This window comes from Callithrix jacchus, chromosome 11 (genome assembly GCF_049354715.1).
Source record: "Callithrix jacchus isolate 240 chromosome 11, calJac240_pri, whole genome shotgun sequence".
Classification (NCBI taxonomy): Eukaryota; Metazoa; Chordata; class Mammalia; order Primates; family Cebidae; genus Callithrix; species Callithrix jacchus.
The window spans coordinates 61,574,790-61,593,116 of NC_133512.1; the positions used below are offsets into that span (position 1 = coordinate 61,574,790).

General features: G+C 35.6%; 1 protein-coding gene across 37 annotated transcripts in view; it reads right to left on the reverse strand.

Moving 5' to 3' along the window:
* Nucleotides 1-18,327, reverse strand: part of ADAM22 (ADAM metallopeptidase domain 22) — a 279,921-nt gene that overhangs the window by 49,478 nt on the left and 212,116 nt on the right. For all 37 annotated transcript variants that reach the window (XM_078342932.1, XM_054237345.2, XM_017975383.5 and 34 more), the window contains 8 exons: nucleotides 14,583-14,682; nucleotides 12,604-12,675; nucleotides 12,306-12,398; nucleotides 8,472-8,552; nucleotides 6,625-6,675; nucleotides 6,340-6,403; nucleotides 4,685-4,790; nucleotides 1,876-1,995 (listed from right to left, as the gene is read on the reverse strand). In XM_078342932.1, coding sequence (XP_078199058.1) covers nucleotides 1,876-1,995; nucleotides 4,685-4,790; nucleotides 6,340-6,403; nucleotides 6,625-6,675; nucleotides 8,472-8,552; nucleotides 12,306-12,398; nucleotides 12,604-12,675; nucleotides 14,583-14,682 — 687 coding nt within the window. The remainder of the gene's footprint in view (nucleotides 1-1,875; nucleotides 1,996-4,684; nucleotides 4,791-6,339; nucleotides 6,404-6,624; nucleotides 6,676-8,471; nucleotides 8,553-12,305; nucleotides 12,399-12,603; nucleotides 12,676-14,582; nucleotides 14,683-18,327) is intronic.

The window sequence follows — 18,327 nt, forward strand, 5'->3', positions numbered from 1 at the left end:
TTATCAAAATTACATATGGACACAGTTTAAATAATCAACAGATAAACCGTTTTAAAACACAATAAAGCAGTTCTCTGCCTCTCTAGATATTCTTCCATATACTCCTCCTGAGAGAAAACCACCTTCTACTCTTAATTCATTCTTCTGTTACTTATAAAGTCTCTGGAGTTTCTGGCCTACTCTTATCTGTTCTGATTGCGCCAGTTTCATAGCAATGTAAATCATTAGCCCGTAGCAATGTAAATCTTGACTTTCATCTCACTATCAACTTGGTGACTGCCCTGTCTCACCTTGTGGTATCTTGTTTCCTATATTCCCTGTCTTTTTCTTTCTTGATTTACTTTGTTTTAGCGGAGTGCAATTTCCAGTACTTCCTGAGAAATTTGTAGCATAACTAAACAGGTCTTTATTTTCTACCCTCACACTTGATTGATATTTTGCCAGAGTACAAAATTCTAGTTTGTAAATAATTTTCTCTATTGTCTTCTGACTCCCAGGGCTCCTGTTGCTAAATCCTAAACCATTTTAATTCTTAAGTCTGATTTTTTTCTCCTCTCTGGAAACTTTTAGAATTCTTTGCTTTGTCCTAAGGTTCTAAAATTTCATAATGATAAATCTAGATGTACCTCTAATTTCACTCATTGTATTCAGCACTTGGAGAGCCTGTTAATATGGAAACTCCAGTCCTTTATATCTAGATCATTATCTTGATTTATTCATTGAAATTTTTCTCCTTGCTGTTTCCTTTATCTAATATGTTAAGATTTTCTTTTCCATTAATATATTCCATTTCTTTTCCTTTTTTAATTTACTTTCTGGAATTTCAACTACTATGTTTTTTCTTTCTGAATGTTCTGTTTTGTTTTGTTTTGTTTTTTTAAAAGCACCCTATTTTCTTGTTTCATTATAGAAGTCTTATCTCTCATAAACATTGATAAGTGGTTTTATTTTTTTCCCCTTCATTGTCTCATTGTTTTTGTCTCCTTTTTTTCATGTTACAGACTTTTCTTCACATCTCTGATAACCTACATATATTTAGTTAGGAGGCCAAATAGATGACTGGAAATTGGTACCATTAAGGTTGGATTACTTCCATACAATATTGATATAAATACTGCCTGCTCTCCTACAGTTTAGAAACTTCCTCTTTCATTCTCTATAGAGTATAAATTTCCAGTCTTCCATGGGAGAGATATCCCCAGTTTAGCTGAGTTGGGGGAAGTAATCTGAGTATCTAACTGCTTTCATCTATTTTCTGTATTTCAGCCCCTTTCCTCCACGCCTTCCCTGCCTCTTCCTAAAGTAGATGATGCTGCCAATTTCTGAGCCTGAGAGGAAGTAAGAGTATATCTTGGATTGATTCTCAGTTTTCCTAATTACTGACTTAGGAATTCAGCTTTCTCAGCTTCAATATGTGACACACATCCATTTGCTTTATACATAACAAAATATTGTTGCTATTGTCTCTTCTCTCTTTCTATGCCTCGCTGTGGATATACGAACTTTTTAAAAAGATCAGTTTGGTATCATTTTAGTGAGATTTCATAAGGGAGCAAAAGTAGATGCATATATTTAATATGTTGATTTTACCCAGAGTCCTCATTTTCCTTAATAAGAATTAAATGGAAACTAAACTCTGTAAGACTTTACTGACCAATCTAAGCCTAACTCTAGTAATCACATAATCTTCTTCATTCAACTATTCTTTTGTCTTCTTTTTATCTCGTCTGTCAGGATTTACTTAATCACCTCTATGAACTAGATTATATTTTGACCGACTAACATATACACATGAATTGAAAACAGAAGGAATCCAAAACTGCATTCCTGAGAAATAAAATGACTCAGGTTCTTACAGAATGGTTAGATGATTACCTGCAGTTTAATGTTCTTCCTTGCTGCACAACTAAAGTAGATGTGATTTCACCATCGAGTTCTCCAAGCCTTGGGATATTACCAATATTGGTACACAAAAGGTAACCACAAAGCACATCCCTGTGTCAAAAGATTACCAATTACTTCTTTTCCCAAAGATATAGCAAACCATGTACAGTTAGAATGATAATCTTCTCTCATTCTAGCATTTCATTTTCATCAAGTACATTATCTGCTCTTTTGCCAAGCAAAATAAAATAAGTCCAAATTAGTGTGCCACCTGCTCTAAAAGTATCTTCTCTGAAACTCTTATTGGTGTACCAAAATCCCAATTGTTTTCTAGCTTTTTCTTTACTCTTTGTTAGTTCAAGTATTTAAAGAATCGATCAAATAGGCTTCTTTTATATTGACACCTCTCTTCCCCTAAGACAATACTGGATATAGTAGCTTTTTCTTTACTCTTTGTTAGTTCAAGTATTTAAAGAATCGATCAAATAGGCTTCTTTTATATTGACACCTCTCTTCCCCTAAGACAATACTGGATATAGTAATCTATTTTTTATTCTTCTTCTTCCTTTTTTTCCTCCTAGAGTCAGGGTCTTACTCTGTTGTTCAGGTCAGGTTGGAGTGTAGTAGTGTGATCATGGCTCACTGCAGCCTCAAATTCCTAAATTCAAGTGATCCTCCTGCCTTGGCCTCCCAGATAGCTGGGACCACAGGTGTATGCTACCATACCCAACTACCTTTTAAATTTTTCACAAAGACAGAGTCTCACTATGTTGACCAGGCTGGTCTTAAATTCCTGAGCCCAAGCAGAAACCCCCCTCCTCAACCTCCCAAAGCACTGGGGTTACAGGCATGAGACACTGTGCTCAGCCAATTTTTTTTTTTAAAAAGGTAACTGAATGATATTTGTATGAGCATTCTTTTGGAATACAGATTTTTTTTCAACCTGCTGCCCTAGAATTAAAGAAGAAACTATAGACTGCATATATTTTATAGATTGTCAAATACAAAGGCTCATTATCCTTTCTTCAATATATTTTACTACTTCCCCAACTACTACATATGATACTAATTTAACTTATAAAATATCTTCACTGGTGTTAATACAATCTTACATATTATTTATATCCAACACATTTTAATTATTAGTAGAGATAACAATAAACATATTTTTAAATATCTTGTGAAGATTAATTAGTCTGAAAGATTACATATGAAAATATCAGACTTTATCAGATGGAGAAAAAAGAAAAATTAGAACCTATATTTTTCACCAACATAGAAAAGAATGTATTACTTTTTTCTTTAAGAATGCTTTTTAAAATTATGTCATCATTGTACTATATCTATCATAAACAAAAATGCTTTCTCAACAGAGAAGAGACATTCATTCAAAATTTTCTGAATGGCATTTATGTATATAAACCTAAGTAATTTAGAATATATAAAGAAAATTCGGTATTATTTTTATCCACAAGAAAATTATACTCTAGATGAGATGATATATCACACACATAAACAACATAAAACAAAATCAGGGCCAAATAAATACAAAGGGCTGTGGGAGTTCACAGAAGACAGAGATGATTTATTTCTAGAGTAAATCAGAAAAGAATTTATATAAAGTGTTTTCCTAGCTGGGCTTTGAAGAATAGATATATTTTTGGCTGGTGATGCTATGAGTTAAAGAATGTTTCTGAAGAAATAAATAGCATAAATGTAGACATGGAGGTAAACATAAGGAATGGTAAGGTTTGCTAGATTTGTAACAATATAAATGAAATGACAAAAAGTGTAGGTTGGGGAAAATTGTGGAATAGGTACAGTGTCAAGCTAAGGTTCCATTTAATTTGTTAACAAGACTATAACATTCAGCAAAGTGGTAAAGGGAGAGTTTTGAAATCATACTCTCCAAATTCTAATTCTGCTTATTATTACGTCCCATATACATGACTTCGGGCAAATTAACTGTGTCTCAGTTTCCTCCTCCATAAAATGGGAGGACTGCCATAAAGATTAAATGGCATAGCTTATATAAAGTGTGATACAGTGCTTAGCACACAGTGTTCACTCAATCAATGCTGGGTACTATTCTCACTATTAATTAGCCATGTGGAAGCAGTGAAATTTCAACAAAGAATTGACAGTAAAAAAAAATCCAAAAGATTATTCAGATAGTAGTACACTAGGGAATCCTGGCATAGAAAACTTTTAAGAGAATTCTGTAATAATTGAAGGATTAATATAGGGCTTAGTTCAGGTAATGGCAACAGGCATGTAAATGAATACATGAATTAAAGACAAATGGTGGCAAAGGAAATGGAAGAATGGACTTAATTTGGCATTGGGACAACGTGTAGAGGGAAGGTAGCGTGTCAAGGATCACTTTAAGGCTTCTAGACAGAAGGACAGTGAAATACTGAGACCTTTGTCAAAAAAAAAAAAAAAAAAAAAAAGGGGTGGTTTGGGAAAGTTAGAGCCAGTTAATTCAATTCGGTAGTACTGAGTATGTATTCTGGTGGCTTTATGTTCTGCTGCTTTTGAGACGCTGAAAGGTGTCTTCTAGGTAAGAAAATCCTGAGGTAGCTGCAAGTATGACCTGGGCCTTAGGAGAGAGGTAAGCACACATGTCAAGATTTGGAAGCCCTCTGAATAGGTGATGCTGCAACACTGGGAAGAGATGAGGTTAAGGAGGCAAGAGCACACTTTGTATGATGCACAAAACAGAAATTTCCCAGTCACTCAAAAAAGTATACTTGTAATTGACCACGGGATGAATTCTGGGCTGACTTCTCCACCTCACCGTTTGTTGCACTGTATCCATGTATCTTTGTCTTTCCCACAGTTACCCTTCTCTGTTCCTTCAATATTCAGTTTCTCATAGCAGTATTTGTCTGACGCTGTCACCTCTGAGGCAGAAAAAATTTGTTCAGTGAGGGAAGTAACATTTGACTGCTCAAAATCTTAGCAAAAAAGAAAAATTGTAATATAAGGATTCTTCATCACTAGTGCTATCAATTCTAAAAATGTTACCCATGGTTCACAACTGTACCATGGATTGTAGATATCCATGACTCAAATACATTTTCATTAAAGCCAACTTGAAATTTAGAAAACAAGTATTTTCAGATCTCTGTTGGGTTTCAGGTTGCAGGCTACAAAAACAAACATTCCTTAGAATTTGTCCAATATTTAGGAGAGGACAATACCAAATAGTTCCTTGAATATATTATCCATTCTTTAATCTCAATACTAAATATAATACACTAATTTCTCATTCAGCATATTTTATTAATCATAAAGACAAGTTTATTTAAATAATTATATCCTATAATTAGATTCAAGAAACAGTGCTACAATTTTTACCTTGCTCACCACTTCTTAGCAGCTATCAAAAGCAATTTTACTTTGTATTAAGAAAAACTTGAATTTATGCTAAGTCTCTGAAAGTCAGATAACATTTTAAGGTATGTCAGTATCTTGTTCAGGCTTTTATCTCTTCTAAAGCCAGGGATGGTTGATAGAGTAATCTAAGAATTAGGACAAAATTCGAACTAATCAAAGAATAATTGTTGGTATATTTAAAAAAAAAAAAACAACTAGTTATATTGGTAGTTTCTTTTCCTACTTCTTGTTGTCAGTTACTCTTTTTGCTCAAGTGAATAAAACAAAAATGATATCTTCTTCCAGAGTACAAACCTGCCAGACTAAATGTTTTCCCATCCCAATGTTTCCAATTGCTTAAAGACAGCATATACTTCCCATCCTAAAAGGATTGTGGCACCTACTTATGACAATTAAGAATTATTGTTATTTTGTATCATGAAACAGTTTACAGTTACAAATTGTATCCTGAATCAGTTTAAAACAAAAACTGCTTCCAAAAGTTTGGGCTAGTAATACTTCCAGACAACAATATATTAAATATACATTTAAATAGAGTATAATTTAAATATAAATGTTATATATTTTCCTTTGAAAATCTGACAGACTTTAGAGCCTAAAACATTAACATTTATTTCTGATACAGCAAAGCCACCTTAGCAGAAATGCTGCTGTTCTAAATCAAGGATGTCCTGTCCAGGGTCCATGTCCATCCCATATGGTTCCGTAGCTTTGGCTTCAGGGCACTCAGCTGAGAAGAGTATACATGGAGCTGATATCCAGGTCTGCTCTATTCTCCAAGCTGTGCACCCTGGCATGGGCTTCACCTGCCCAGCAGCAAAGGCACTTTCTGTCTCATCTACAGGCTCTGCCAACTAGCCACGATGTGCTGGGCTGTCTTCTCAAAGTGGAGCCTTACTCTAATTTCCAGAAACATCCCCCTGCTAAGACCTGCAGTAGCTTTGAGAATCCCCCAGTCATAAAGTGGTCAAAAATTTACTTTCAGCACACTTGTCCTTGAGAAGTCTGCCTGATATCATACTTAACACTGATCAAGCCACACTATTTACTTACTTTGCCCCCAGATGTATTTGCATTGTCTATCCCTGGTTTTACATCTTCCTCCAAAGCAAATTCCCTAAAATGGAAAAGCAAATACCCATTAGCAATGCAATGTCTGCTTACCTCAGATAACTGAAAAAGAAACTAAGATCCGGAAAAATAATAGATGAATAGTAGACCTTTTATCTTCAGAATTGATTACAAACATTTAACCTGATCTTCCTCTTTTAACAATATTTCAGAATTTCTTTTATGCTGGTACACATGAAGAATTTAGGTAAAAATGAAGTGACCTACCTGAACACCATCACATGAATATCCATCCATTTTATGAATATTAGGGGCACACTAGGAAAAAGAGAACAAACAATTAATCAAATACAGTGCAAAATAAATGGCTGAGCTAATCCCTTTCACGTTTTCACTTTTAAAAACACATTTGATAATATCGCTAGTACCTTATACCATCTAAAAATAAGATGCAAAGGAGGTCAAGAGAAAGCAAGTATATGTCCTTGAAGTCTGGGTATTTGGTTAAGAAAAAAAAAATTAAAGAACTGACTACAATACACTCAATTAATGATATATTTAAAAGCATCTTGATTCATACAGATATACTATTTTTCAGAGCAAGAAAGGGGACAAAACAAAAGTAAAGAGTAGATCTGCATAGATGGAGTAGTAACTACAGTTTCCTATCTTCTTTTGCCATGAGAAGAAACATAGCCCTCATACTTAAAATAATGGCTTTCAAGCTGAAGTCTACTTTAAGAATGTCAGAAAAGAACACACTTAATAATCCTTTTTTGCAGCAATTATAAAAAATTAGGGGCACTCTTGAATGAGTATAAAAAGAGAGCAAATCTTTCAGTTGTGTTGCCTCTTTGTCTTCTGGTGATACCATGTGCCATTTTGCAAAAATTGAATATCAAGAAAGGAAACTGGCCAATAGAGTTGGAAGTGCAGCAAAGAAAATTGATGACAACAGAAGTCAAATGCAAATTGAACTTATAAATGGAGTTATAGAAAAAAATAGCTGACTGTGGGAATGTTGATACTGCTGTTCAAGAGCCTGCAGACATGCAGCACCCCAGAGGAACTTGGTGAAGGAGGACTTAATGACATTGGAGAATAAGGTGACTATGACATTCAGGTGACAAGTGCCCTGAGGGGGTAATGCCAGCAAGAAACTTTGCATTCTTATCTTCACATCTCTTGGGGTATCTCATGACATTGAAAGCACAAAGAATAAAATGTTGAAAGCTGATCCAAACTAGAAAGGAGTGTGACAGCTCAACAAGGCACAGAAAAGATGTTCACTCTATCATAAAGCTTGTAAGAAGAAGGCAAGCTCTATTAAACTACCCTGGTAAGTTTTTTTACAAAGGAAACAAATCCTTTGATTCTCAATGTTTCTCTTTTAATGTTCAGTATGCTAAATAAATATTATTCTTTCACCTCCCTATGCATTTAAAACCAACAGTAAGAGAGTTTTTAATTATTTGACAGCATTTTTTTAAGATTCTAAAACAACTGCAATATTTTTCTGATTATTACAATGACTTTTAATGTCATTTTTATGGTTTGGGACTACCCTTCAAAGTGAGGACTTCCTGTACATACACTGACCATTTTGAAATCTGTGAACCCCAAGCAAAGTTTATTCAATTTATCTAGCTTGTCTATTTGTAACTAACTGCTATAAAATTCAAAAGCAGCTATTAATGGTGATGCAAGCTGTGTCAGAGAGGAGTCAAGAGAAAGAAACAGGTCCTCTCTAAGAATCCAACGTGCTTGTGGGTCCTTGCCATCGCTGACTCCTGTTTCAATCAGCTGAAGAGAAAGAATTTTTTTGTTTCTTCTTTTACTAAGTAAATGAAAAGAAAATGCCTGCTTAATACAAAAACAAAATAGTTAAGGCATGCATGCAGTCTGAGGTTAGTTCAACATTAAGACAAAATTATGTTCAACATCTGTTCAAGCTTCAATCACTGAAACTGAAATTCCTAAAAAGGTGGAAAGACAGAAGTAATGTGAAAGAGACACGAGTATCTTGCTCATTTACATTTCTCTTTGAGGGACAGTATGCTAAGGATATCTCCATTTTTTCCCATAGGGTTTAGAGTAGTTATTTTGTAAATTACCTGGCTTGAATTTCCTGAGCATGTTTCATGAATATCACAATCATTTACTGCTTCTCGGCACACAGTGCCCATAGGCTGAAACTAAAATGAACAAAAATCAATGTGTGAAACTGTAGAAAAGAAAAAAAAGACATCTTACAATATCATCTAAAGAAAGCAAAATGAAAATTGTTCACCTAGAAATACCTTAAACTATTGTAAGATTGTTATCTGTGAAAACCACAGTTACTAAAAAAAAAATTTTAATAGTTTTAAGAAACAGTTTCTTGTGTTCATGAAATTTCCATAGTCATGACACATAAGCCTTATGCTTATTTCACAAGAAACCAGTTAGTCCAGGTTCTAGTAATTTTTCTGTACTCATAGCTTTTGAATTTACCCTTTATCCTTCATTCTCACTGACACTTTTATCACATGATTCTTTTTTGCCTTATCTACCAAGAATTTAAAAGTTACATTTTGGGTTGAATAATAACAATTAGATTTTCTGGCAAAGCTATTTCCTCCCATGCTTCTTCCCTTCTCTCCTGCCTTATTTTTACATGGATTTAGATCTTGGTCTTTTATTCTTTTCTAGCGTTTCTATTATTTATGCCTGTGTATAGGCAGTTTTGTTTTTCTGATTTCCATCACCTCAAATACTTCTTGAAAGTGTGAGAACTGTATAAATAAATTTTTAACTTCATTAGGTTAAAAATGTAAATTACAAGAGTACGCATAAAAAAAAACAGACCAGAGATACATAGCTAAAGTACTTCCCTTCCCTCCTCAATCCCTCTTTTTCCCTCTCTAAAATGATAGCATTCAGGGCTGGATCCTTACATGGTTTTTCTCTGCTCAAACAAAGGCACATGTTATTCTGTTTCCCCCACTTTCTAGATAAGCTTTATCTTCTTCAGCTGCTCAGAACCCTGTAGGCAATTGAGTCTCTGCTGTTCCTAGAACATACACTACCCACATAAACTCCAATCTGGATTTCAGCAAGTTTTTTTTTTTCAGAAGATCCAAACAAAATATGTATTCATTCATCCATTCATCAAGCATTTAATAATGTGCAGAGCACTGTTCTAACCACTGGGAACTCAATGAAGAACAAAACCCAAGAACCCTGTTCATAAGGAACCTGCATCTTAATGTGGGTTAAAAAGAAAGAAGTAAAAAAAAAAATTAATTTCAGGTTTCTCTTCTTCCCTGGGACTGAAGAAAGCCACCATTTTAGAATATCTAGGGTAGAAATATGAGCAAATTTGGGGCAGTTTAGAGGAGTGCAAAATGTTCAAGAATTTCCAGGGAACTTCTAAAAGAAAGAATAGTGAGTGGGAATTTGCACTAAGTAGTAGGAGACAGCAGTAAATAAATCAACCAAAATCCTTGCCCTACTGGAACTTGTATTATAATGGAAAAAGAAGTAATAAACAAGTAAACAAGCACTCTTTAACAGCAGTGGTCTGCAAACTGTGGCCCAAGGGTCAAACTTCAGTGGCTGCCTATCTTTATAAATAAAGTTTTACTGAAAACATAGCTATGCCCCATTTGTTTCTGTATTTTCAATGGGTGCTTTCAAAGGCAGAGCTGAGCTGCAATAGAGACGTTATGATCCACAAAGCCTAAACTATATACTATCTGGCTCTTTATAGAAAAAGTTTGCCAGTGCTGGCTTATAGATACACTATTATAAATACACGTAGAAAAAAATACAAATACACATGGTTTCTTATCTTTTTCTTCTATTCTCCCTCCTCCATTCACTGTCCTGCCTCTGGCTGCCATAGGAGTCCAGAGTGGCAGGTAAGAGTTGGAGAGGATGGTAAAGAGAGTGGCAAAAAAGACCTCTCTTGAGTCTTGGCTGGTACAGCTATAACTGTACAAATGGCAGTCATGCCATTTTATTTTATGTATTTTAATTGTATTATTTTCTACTTGTTCCTTGAAATGATTATATCACAGCAAGAAGCCTAATTATATAAGTCAAAGGGAAAACGGTGCAATTAAATGCATTGTATTTATTTACTTTTTTGAGACGGAGTTTTGCTCGTTACCCAGGCTGGAGTGCAATGGCGCGATCTCGGCTCACCGCAACCTCCGCCTCCCGGGTTCAGGCAATTCTCCTGTCTCAGCCTCCTGAGTAGCTGGGATTAAAGGCATGCGCCACCATGCCCAGCTAATTTTTTGTATTTTTTTTTTAGTAGAGATGGGGTTTCACCATGTTGACCAGGATGGTCTCGATCTCTTGACCTCATGATCCACCCACCTCGGCCTCCCAAAGTGCTGGGATTACAGATTAAATGCATTTTATAGATGGGCAGACTTAAAACATTGAGGATTAAGATAAATAATTCAGGATCTCATGTTGTGGCAGTGGAAAAAAGCTGACAGAATAAACAGGAATGGTAGCCAAAATCAAAGAATGTCTTTCACATTTGGTTTAATCTTTTTTACAGAGTGCTTTCAGAGATCTCTGCCAGTGCCTGCTTGTCTTACAAAGCTGCCAGGAGACACAGTGGCAGAGTGGAAACAACAGAAGCTGCTGCCAGCAAATCTGGGGTGTAACTGTACATCTATTCCTCTCTGGCTGAGTGAGCCTGTATAGGTTATTTAACTTCCTTGAGACTGAGATTGCTTAATTGTAAAAATCGGGATAATAATGCCTATCCCAAAAGTGTGCTTGTGAGCATTATCTCAGACAGTGGTCTCAACCAGGGGTGATTTTATCTCCAAGGGAACATTTGGCAGTGTATGGAGATATTTTTGGCTGTCCCACCTAGGAGGGGTGCTGCTAGCACCTAATGGGTGGAATGCAGGGATACTGCTAAATATCCTACAATGCATAAGACACACCCTTACGACAAAGGATTATCCAGCCAAAAATAGTGCCAGAGTTGAGAAATTCAGATATAAGATGATACAAAAGTGCATAATCTCTGGCACATAGTAGATACTTACTATGATAGTTTCATATCCCATCCTCCTTTAACTCATTAGACTAAAGTTACTCAATCAGCTGATTATCACTGAGAGAGTGCTGTGCATATTTATTCACTCACTGAACAAATATTTACTGAGAATGTATACCAATTACTGTCTAAGTGCCTGGCTCTGCTCCACGAAATGTGCAAGAGTAAAGTGAGAGACAGATATTAAACCTCAGATATAATGTAGACTATTATACCAGATTTTACATGAGAAAACAAGAGTCAGATTTCTTTAGGGGAAGTAAGCCTCAAATTACTGTTAGTCTTGATGCAAAGGCTTAAATATTTGGGGATAGGTATGAGGATGCTGCTGAGAGGATGAAAACATCTAGCTTGCAAAAATGCATTCCAAACTTGCAGCAACGATAATATATGCAAGGTATTATCACATCTCAAAGTACTCCCTTCCTCCCTCAGCAGTTACAAGAGACACACCAAGTTGAGCAACAAGAAGAGATCTATTGAAACTCTCCTTGGCTTCACCAAGAAAACTGAACGTCATTTAAACATTAGTAACACCTGGTTTCATTTAATGTGCATGCTCCACAGGAAGTAGGTCAAGAACAGACTCTGAAGATTAACAGGGTTCACACCCTAGTTCTCCAGCTTCCTTGGTGTAAGACCTTCGGCAAACTACTTAACCACTACTAGCCTTAGTATTTTCATCTGTTAGGTGGGAATAATAATAAGCAACTATACCTCACAAGATTTTGTGGGGATCCTGTAAAGCACCTGGCACTTAGTCATTTAATATGTAATAGATACTATTTTTGTTATTAGATTATATTTACCTAGCCTTAAGGATTTGATCAAGTATATCCTTTTTTTTTTTTTTGTCAAATGGCCATTAATGCTTATTTACCTTGCACTTTTTACAGCAAAGACCATCACTGCATTGAGAATCTTGAGTCAAGGTGCATTTCTTACAACACTCTGCTCCTTCAAGGACACATTCCTAAGAAATAAAACATCAGAAAATGGTGTCACTTTCCTGAAAGTAAAAGAATGTTTTCTAAAATAAATGTACAAACTCACAATACTTTCTTCCACAAATCCTATAAAATTTCCAGGCATGACACTTGTTCCATACATCTCAGTGTGTGGACCTGGAATGACCCTGAGTTACCTAGAACATATCAACAAAACAACCAGAGACTTACAGCTGGAGTTCCACAGTCACACTCCTCTCCAGCTTCAATGAAGCCATTGCCACACTCAGGAGGATCAAGAAGCTGTGGGAGGAAAACCAAAAAGTGAACTAAAATATAGAAAATTCAACATCAAAGACTTTGAGAGACCCTAAGTGCCATATCCAAATACACCTGCCCTGTCGGTCATGCCAAAATATAGTTTTATTTTCCTAAACTAGAAAACATGACCTCAGAACTTAGAACTTTAGAACAGAAGTGTCTACATACCACTCAGGGTCTGATAAACATCTTTAAAGATGATCTAACCATTTGCTAAAATCAAGCCAGACTCTCTCCTGAAAATTCAGTTCAAACCAGAAGTGGGGAATTTGGAGTCAGATGTCTAAATTAAAATCTTGGCTCAATTACTTATCTCGAGTAAATTACTTAACATCTCAGAGACCTTAGTAGCCAAAACAGGAATAACAATAATATTAGTTGTCCATCTATATCAGAAAATTGTTGTGAGGATTAAGTTTAGTCATCTGTGAAAAACCTTTAATTACTATATCTCCTTCTGATACAGGAAACTATTTCATAGGCAATGAGAAAAGCATCAAACAATTAGTATACCCGTTGATCTACTTAATATAAAATACAGCTCCTCCTATTAAGATAGTTTTGCCGAGAACAAAAATTAAATTTGCCCCAGAGATTGAAGCAAATTTTGACTGGTCCAAGAGTATGTTTTAGGTCTGTTTTATTGTTTAGTTCTTCATCAATTTTTTTCTCTTTTGAATATAATGTATCCTATGGTGATATGCAAATTAGTAAATAATTGTTATATGCCAGATATATAATATTCAATCAAAAGCTAATCAAAGTTTACATATTATAGAATTAAAATGTACACACACCAGTAAACAGATGGACATGCACACACACACATACACTTTCATAACTAGAGGGAAAAAAACAACAAAATAAAATATACAACAACAAAATTCACTTGATTTTAAATATTCTCTCTTCTACAAATGAATCAACTTTTGTCTTTATTTCATTTTTAGTTGAAAGTGATAATAACAAATAAAAAACAGCCAAAATAAAAACGTATCCAATTTAAAACCACACTTATTTCCTGCTCAGGGTTTACAATAATCAATTATTTTGGTAAAAATACTTGAACTGTTTAGTATTTGTGGCAGTAGCGATACAGCTCAAATTTCTCTTTCCAAGCTTTTGAAGAGTCTTAAAATTGTCAATTTACTTTTCAACGCAGTATGATACATTTTCAAAATTTCACTCTAGTGAACAGAAATTAAACCAGGTAAATGATTACAAAGGCAATGGTGCATAGCCCTGTGGTGCACAGAAGCATTTCCTAGTTCACATAATTCACAAGGACAAAGCATTGTTTTTTAACGTGGAAAGTCTTCCAAATGCAGGAGGAAAACCTGCTTTCTAGTCGGTAATAAGAGGATGCGCTGCAAGTTGTAAAAGCCTGTGACAAAGTCCTCGACTTTCTCCATTTCTGCTTTAAGAAGACTTGCTTTTCATATTGCAAAACACTTATAATTTTAACATACTGCTCATTCGGAAAGGCAGTAGCAGGTAGGGAGTGATGAGGGTAGATATGCCCCCATGTTCTACCTGTATGAGTTGTGATTAGGTAACCAAAAAAAACAAGTATCAAGAAAATGAAAAAGAAAAGTAAAATAAAACCATTTTTGCAAACCAACTTTGAATCATCACTTGGCTATATGAAAAGAAAATAAAAATTTTTCAGACAGCAAACACTATTATTTCTACCTGCTTTCTATTCTCATCAGAATAGCCCAAAAATGCGCTGACTTTGAATATGCAGATATATAGCATCTCTAGAATATGTATGTATATGCCAACTTGAAAAACTCTCTTATAAGATTCAATCATTGAAAATGTGTATTTTTAATATTTTAGAAAGGTTAATAATTAATATTATAAGCCTTATTAACCACATTTATTACCTTAGAAGGTTTGTTGAAAAGACAGGCACCACCTCCACTATTCAGAAAGTCATGATACTCTTCAATATTACACTGGGTGAACTTTTTAGGAAGATAATAGCTATAGAAGAGAGGAAAATAGCCAGGTTCAATTCATCTTTCTTGTTTGTGAATTAGTCTGAAAATTGAACACTTAAAATTGTATATTACTCTTTAAAATGACAGAATAAAGTCTACTTATGTACAACATTTATATTCACTCTGTAAGAGTTTTATTCAATCAATATTATTTCTAAATTCTTCATTTGGGGACTAATAGTGGCTGTGAGTTATTCATTATTTGCATATGCATTCAAGTTAAATCAAGGAGAGTCAGGAAAAATTTATTTCATAATGAGTATTCTCTAAATATTAAAACTGAGCTAGAATCCAAACTGCAGAGCATTCCACAAAATAACTGACTTATAATATAATAAATATGTCAGGTCTTAAAGGTCAAAAGAGGCTGAGGAACTGTTCCAGACTGAAGGAAGCTAAAGAGACATAAAACAAAATATGATGTCTTTTGCTACAGATGACATTATTGAAACCTGGGACAACCTTGATTGATGGCTAAGAATTAGATAATTTTACAGCTTATATTGTGGTTATGTACGAGGATGTACTTGTTTGTAGAAAATGCACAGTAAGGTATTTGGGAGTGATGGCACACTAAGCAATTTATGATTTGAGGGACAAAAGTTTGTTATTAATCTTGCAACTCTTCTTCAGGTTTGAAGTTGTTTTTTTAAAAAAAAACTAATAAAAGGTCAACAGTAAAAAGACGTTGATTACAGAATAATTTGGCAACATGCATTAAGAATCTCCAAAAGAGCACAACTTTGGATCTAGTAATTCTAATTTTAGAAATTTTTATTAAGGAAATAATTAGCTATGTGCACAAAGATGTATGAACAAAGATATTTGTGTTGGCACGATTTATAATAGGAAATAAAAGCATAACCTAAATGTTCAATAGTAAGAACCGTTAACAAAACTGTGATATATTAATAAAACAGAATACCATATAGTTATTAATGATCATAGTGTTGAAGACAGATTCAGAAAAATGCTGACTATACAGTGTTAAATACCGAATTAAAATACAGTGGTATTTTAAAATCGACCATGGTTATTGCTGGAGAAAATAAGTCACCAAAATTTTATTTTCTATATGTTTAAAACATTGTTTTACATTGAGCTTTGATAAAAAGGGAAAAAAACAATTAAGCTAAGAATGAGTAGTTTTTATATGGTCTCCCAGCACCATGCAAAAACTGTCCATTTATATACTTACTTCTTCTAAGCTCAGTAGTTAATACTTTGTTATCAATTAATGGAATTCATAAATAATTACATAGCCTAAACTCATTTTTAAAGTGCTTCCTGCCAAACTCTCCAAATAAAGCTATCTTGGGTTTAAGTTGTTTGAACTACTTTACTTCCTTCACCTACACTTCCTATAAGCAGACAAGGAGGGTTTCCAGAGACTTTAAGAATTTAATCAACTTGAGCCATCAGCCTGTTTTACAGCCTCCTGCCTTGCAGCCTGCTTTTTCCCAAACTTTGTGTGGAATGTGGCGTTACCTAGTCAGCTGGAACCAGCTCCTGACAAACCCTGGCAATTTATAGATGAACTCAAGTAAACTTTCCTCATTACCATGCTCAAGTCTCCATCACAGAAGAAACTATAGCTTCACTACCATAACTTGAAACCTATGTGCTGGCATAATGATTCACTACCTGTGTCTGCATCCCTGGGACCCTCCCACTACATCCAATGACACACTCTCTCCCCTCCCATTTCCCATAAAATCCTCCTGCTGCTTTTCCTCAGGAAGACACTGGTCTGGAGAATACTCCCAGAGCCCTCTTTACTTGTGACTAGTAATAAAACTCCCATTGATCAAAACCTGCATTTTTTTTTTGAGACAAGGGTCTCACTCTGTTGCCCAGGTAGGAGTTAGGTGGTACAATCTCAGCCCACTGCACTCAAGTAATTCTCCCACCTCAGTCTCTGAGTAGCTGGGACTACAGGCATGTGCCACCATGCCCAGCTAATTTTTAAATTTGTACAGACAAAGTTTCCCCATGGTGCCCAGGTTGGTCTCGAACTCCTGGGCTCAAGTGTTCCTCTCAAAGTGTAGGGATTATAGGCATGAGCCACTGAGCCAGCCAAAACCTGCATTCTTGTGAAGAGTTGTTCTCACCAGGCAAAGGAACCAGGTTTTTTCAGGTAACAAACCCTAACAAGACATAAACTTTATGCTCCATTTGAAAGTTTCTTATACATATTGTAGCACCAGACCTATCTGGTTCAACTTTTATGTAATAAGGTTATGAACTGTTTTCCAGTACCCATGAACTCTCAGGTCACATAACCTGAGCATGCTCAGGTGAACCAATGGTACAACCACAGGAAGAACCTAAGTGCTCAGCTGAGAAGCAGGGACTGAATTAAGCAGCAGACATAATGATATAGTTTGGATGTCTGTCCCCTCCAAATATCATGTTAAAATGTGACCCCAATGTTGATACTGGGGCCTAATGAAAGAGTCCTCTCATGAATGGCTTAGCATCCTCCAAGAGAAAATGGCTGGTAATGAGTTTACCAGAGATCTGGTTGTTAAGAAGAGCCTGGCACCACCTCCCTTCTCCCCTGCTCCCTCTCTTGCCATGTAACACACCTGCTTCCCCTTGCCTTCTGCCATGAGTAAAAGCTTCCTGAGGTCTCACCAGAAACTGAGCAGATGCTGGTGCTATGGTTGTACAGCCTGCAAAACTGTGAGCCAAGTAAACCTGTTTCTTTATAAATTACACAATCTCAGGTTTTCACTTATAACAATGAAAAACAAACAAATATACATTGAATGACAGGATCCAGGATCCAAGCAGATTGAGCTCTGACATCCAGTCCAATGATGCCTCCCAGCACCACCTCGTTACGAGATTCAATGAGATCATTCCTCATTACCCTACGCTTATAGAACCTGAGACAGCCTCCATCTCGGGGCGATACTGCTTTAGGAACTATCCATGGTATCCTACTTACTTTCTAAAAGTAGTAAAATCCCTTTCACTTAATCTTTCTTGGTTACAATCATTGGGTTGATACACACAAAGGGACCAACCAAGCCACCTCTTTTACAGTAACAATATTACTTCCATTTTTCCTTGCAATGCTTATACCCCAGTCAATGTTTTTATCACCTTTTCCTCTAATCATCCAGCATATCTCTGCCAGAGTTATCAAATTTAAATAGGTCTTTTTTCAAAGTCCCTCTTTATTCTACTGGTCAAAACCTGAGTTGGCTCCATATTGCCAAAGTAAAAAGTCACTGACTCTTAGTGTAGGATTCTTAGAACTTGAAGTCAAGTTAAGATTCCTTCAAAGGCCTCTCTGTAAAGGCACCATCAGGGCTCACAGCCGAGCCCACCCTCCTGCCCACTGCAGAGCTGGGAGGAAGCTCAGTCTGTTCTCTAACGCTTGGCAGTGACAGTAAACTCATTCCCCCACAGGGAAGCTTTTTAAATACATAAACAGTTGAAAATTAATGGATTGCTCTTAACTTTTATTTTGCCACATCTGACTTCTAACTTCTGAACAGTTCTGTATTCTTAACTACATAAAGCCTTATTCCTCTGCCTTAGCATAGCCCTTCAAATATCTGAAGGCAGATATCATGTCTCTCCCCTGCCTCTGCCTCAATAACTTCTGTTTCACAGA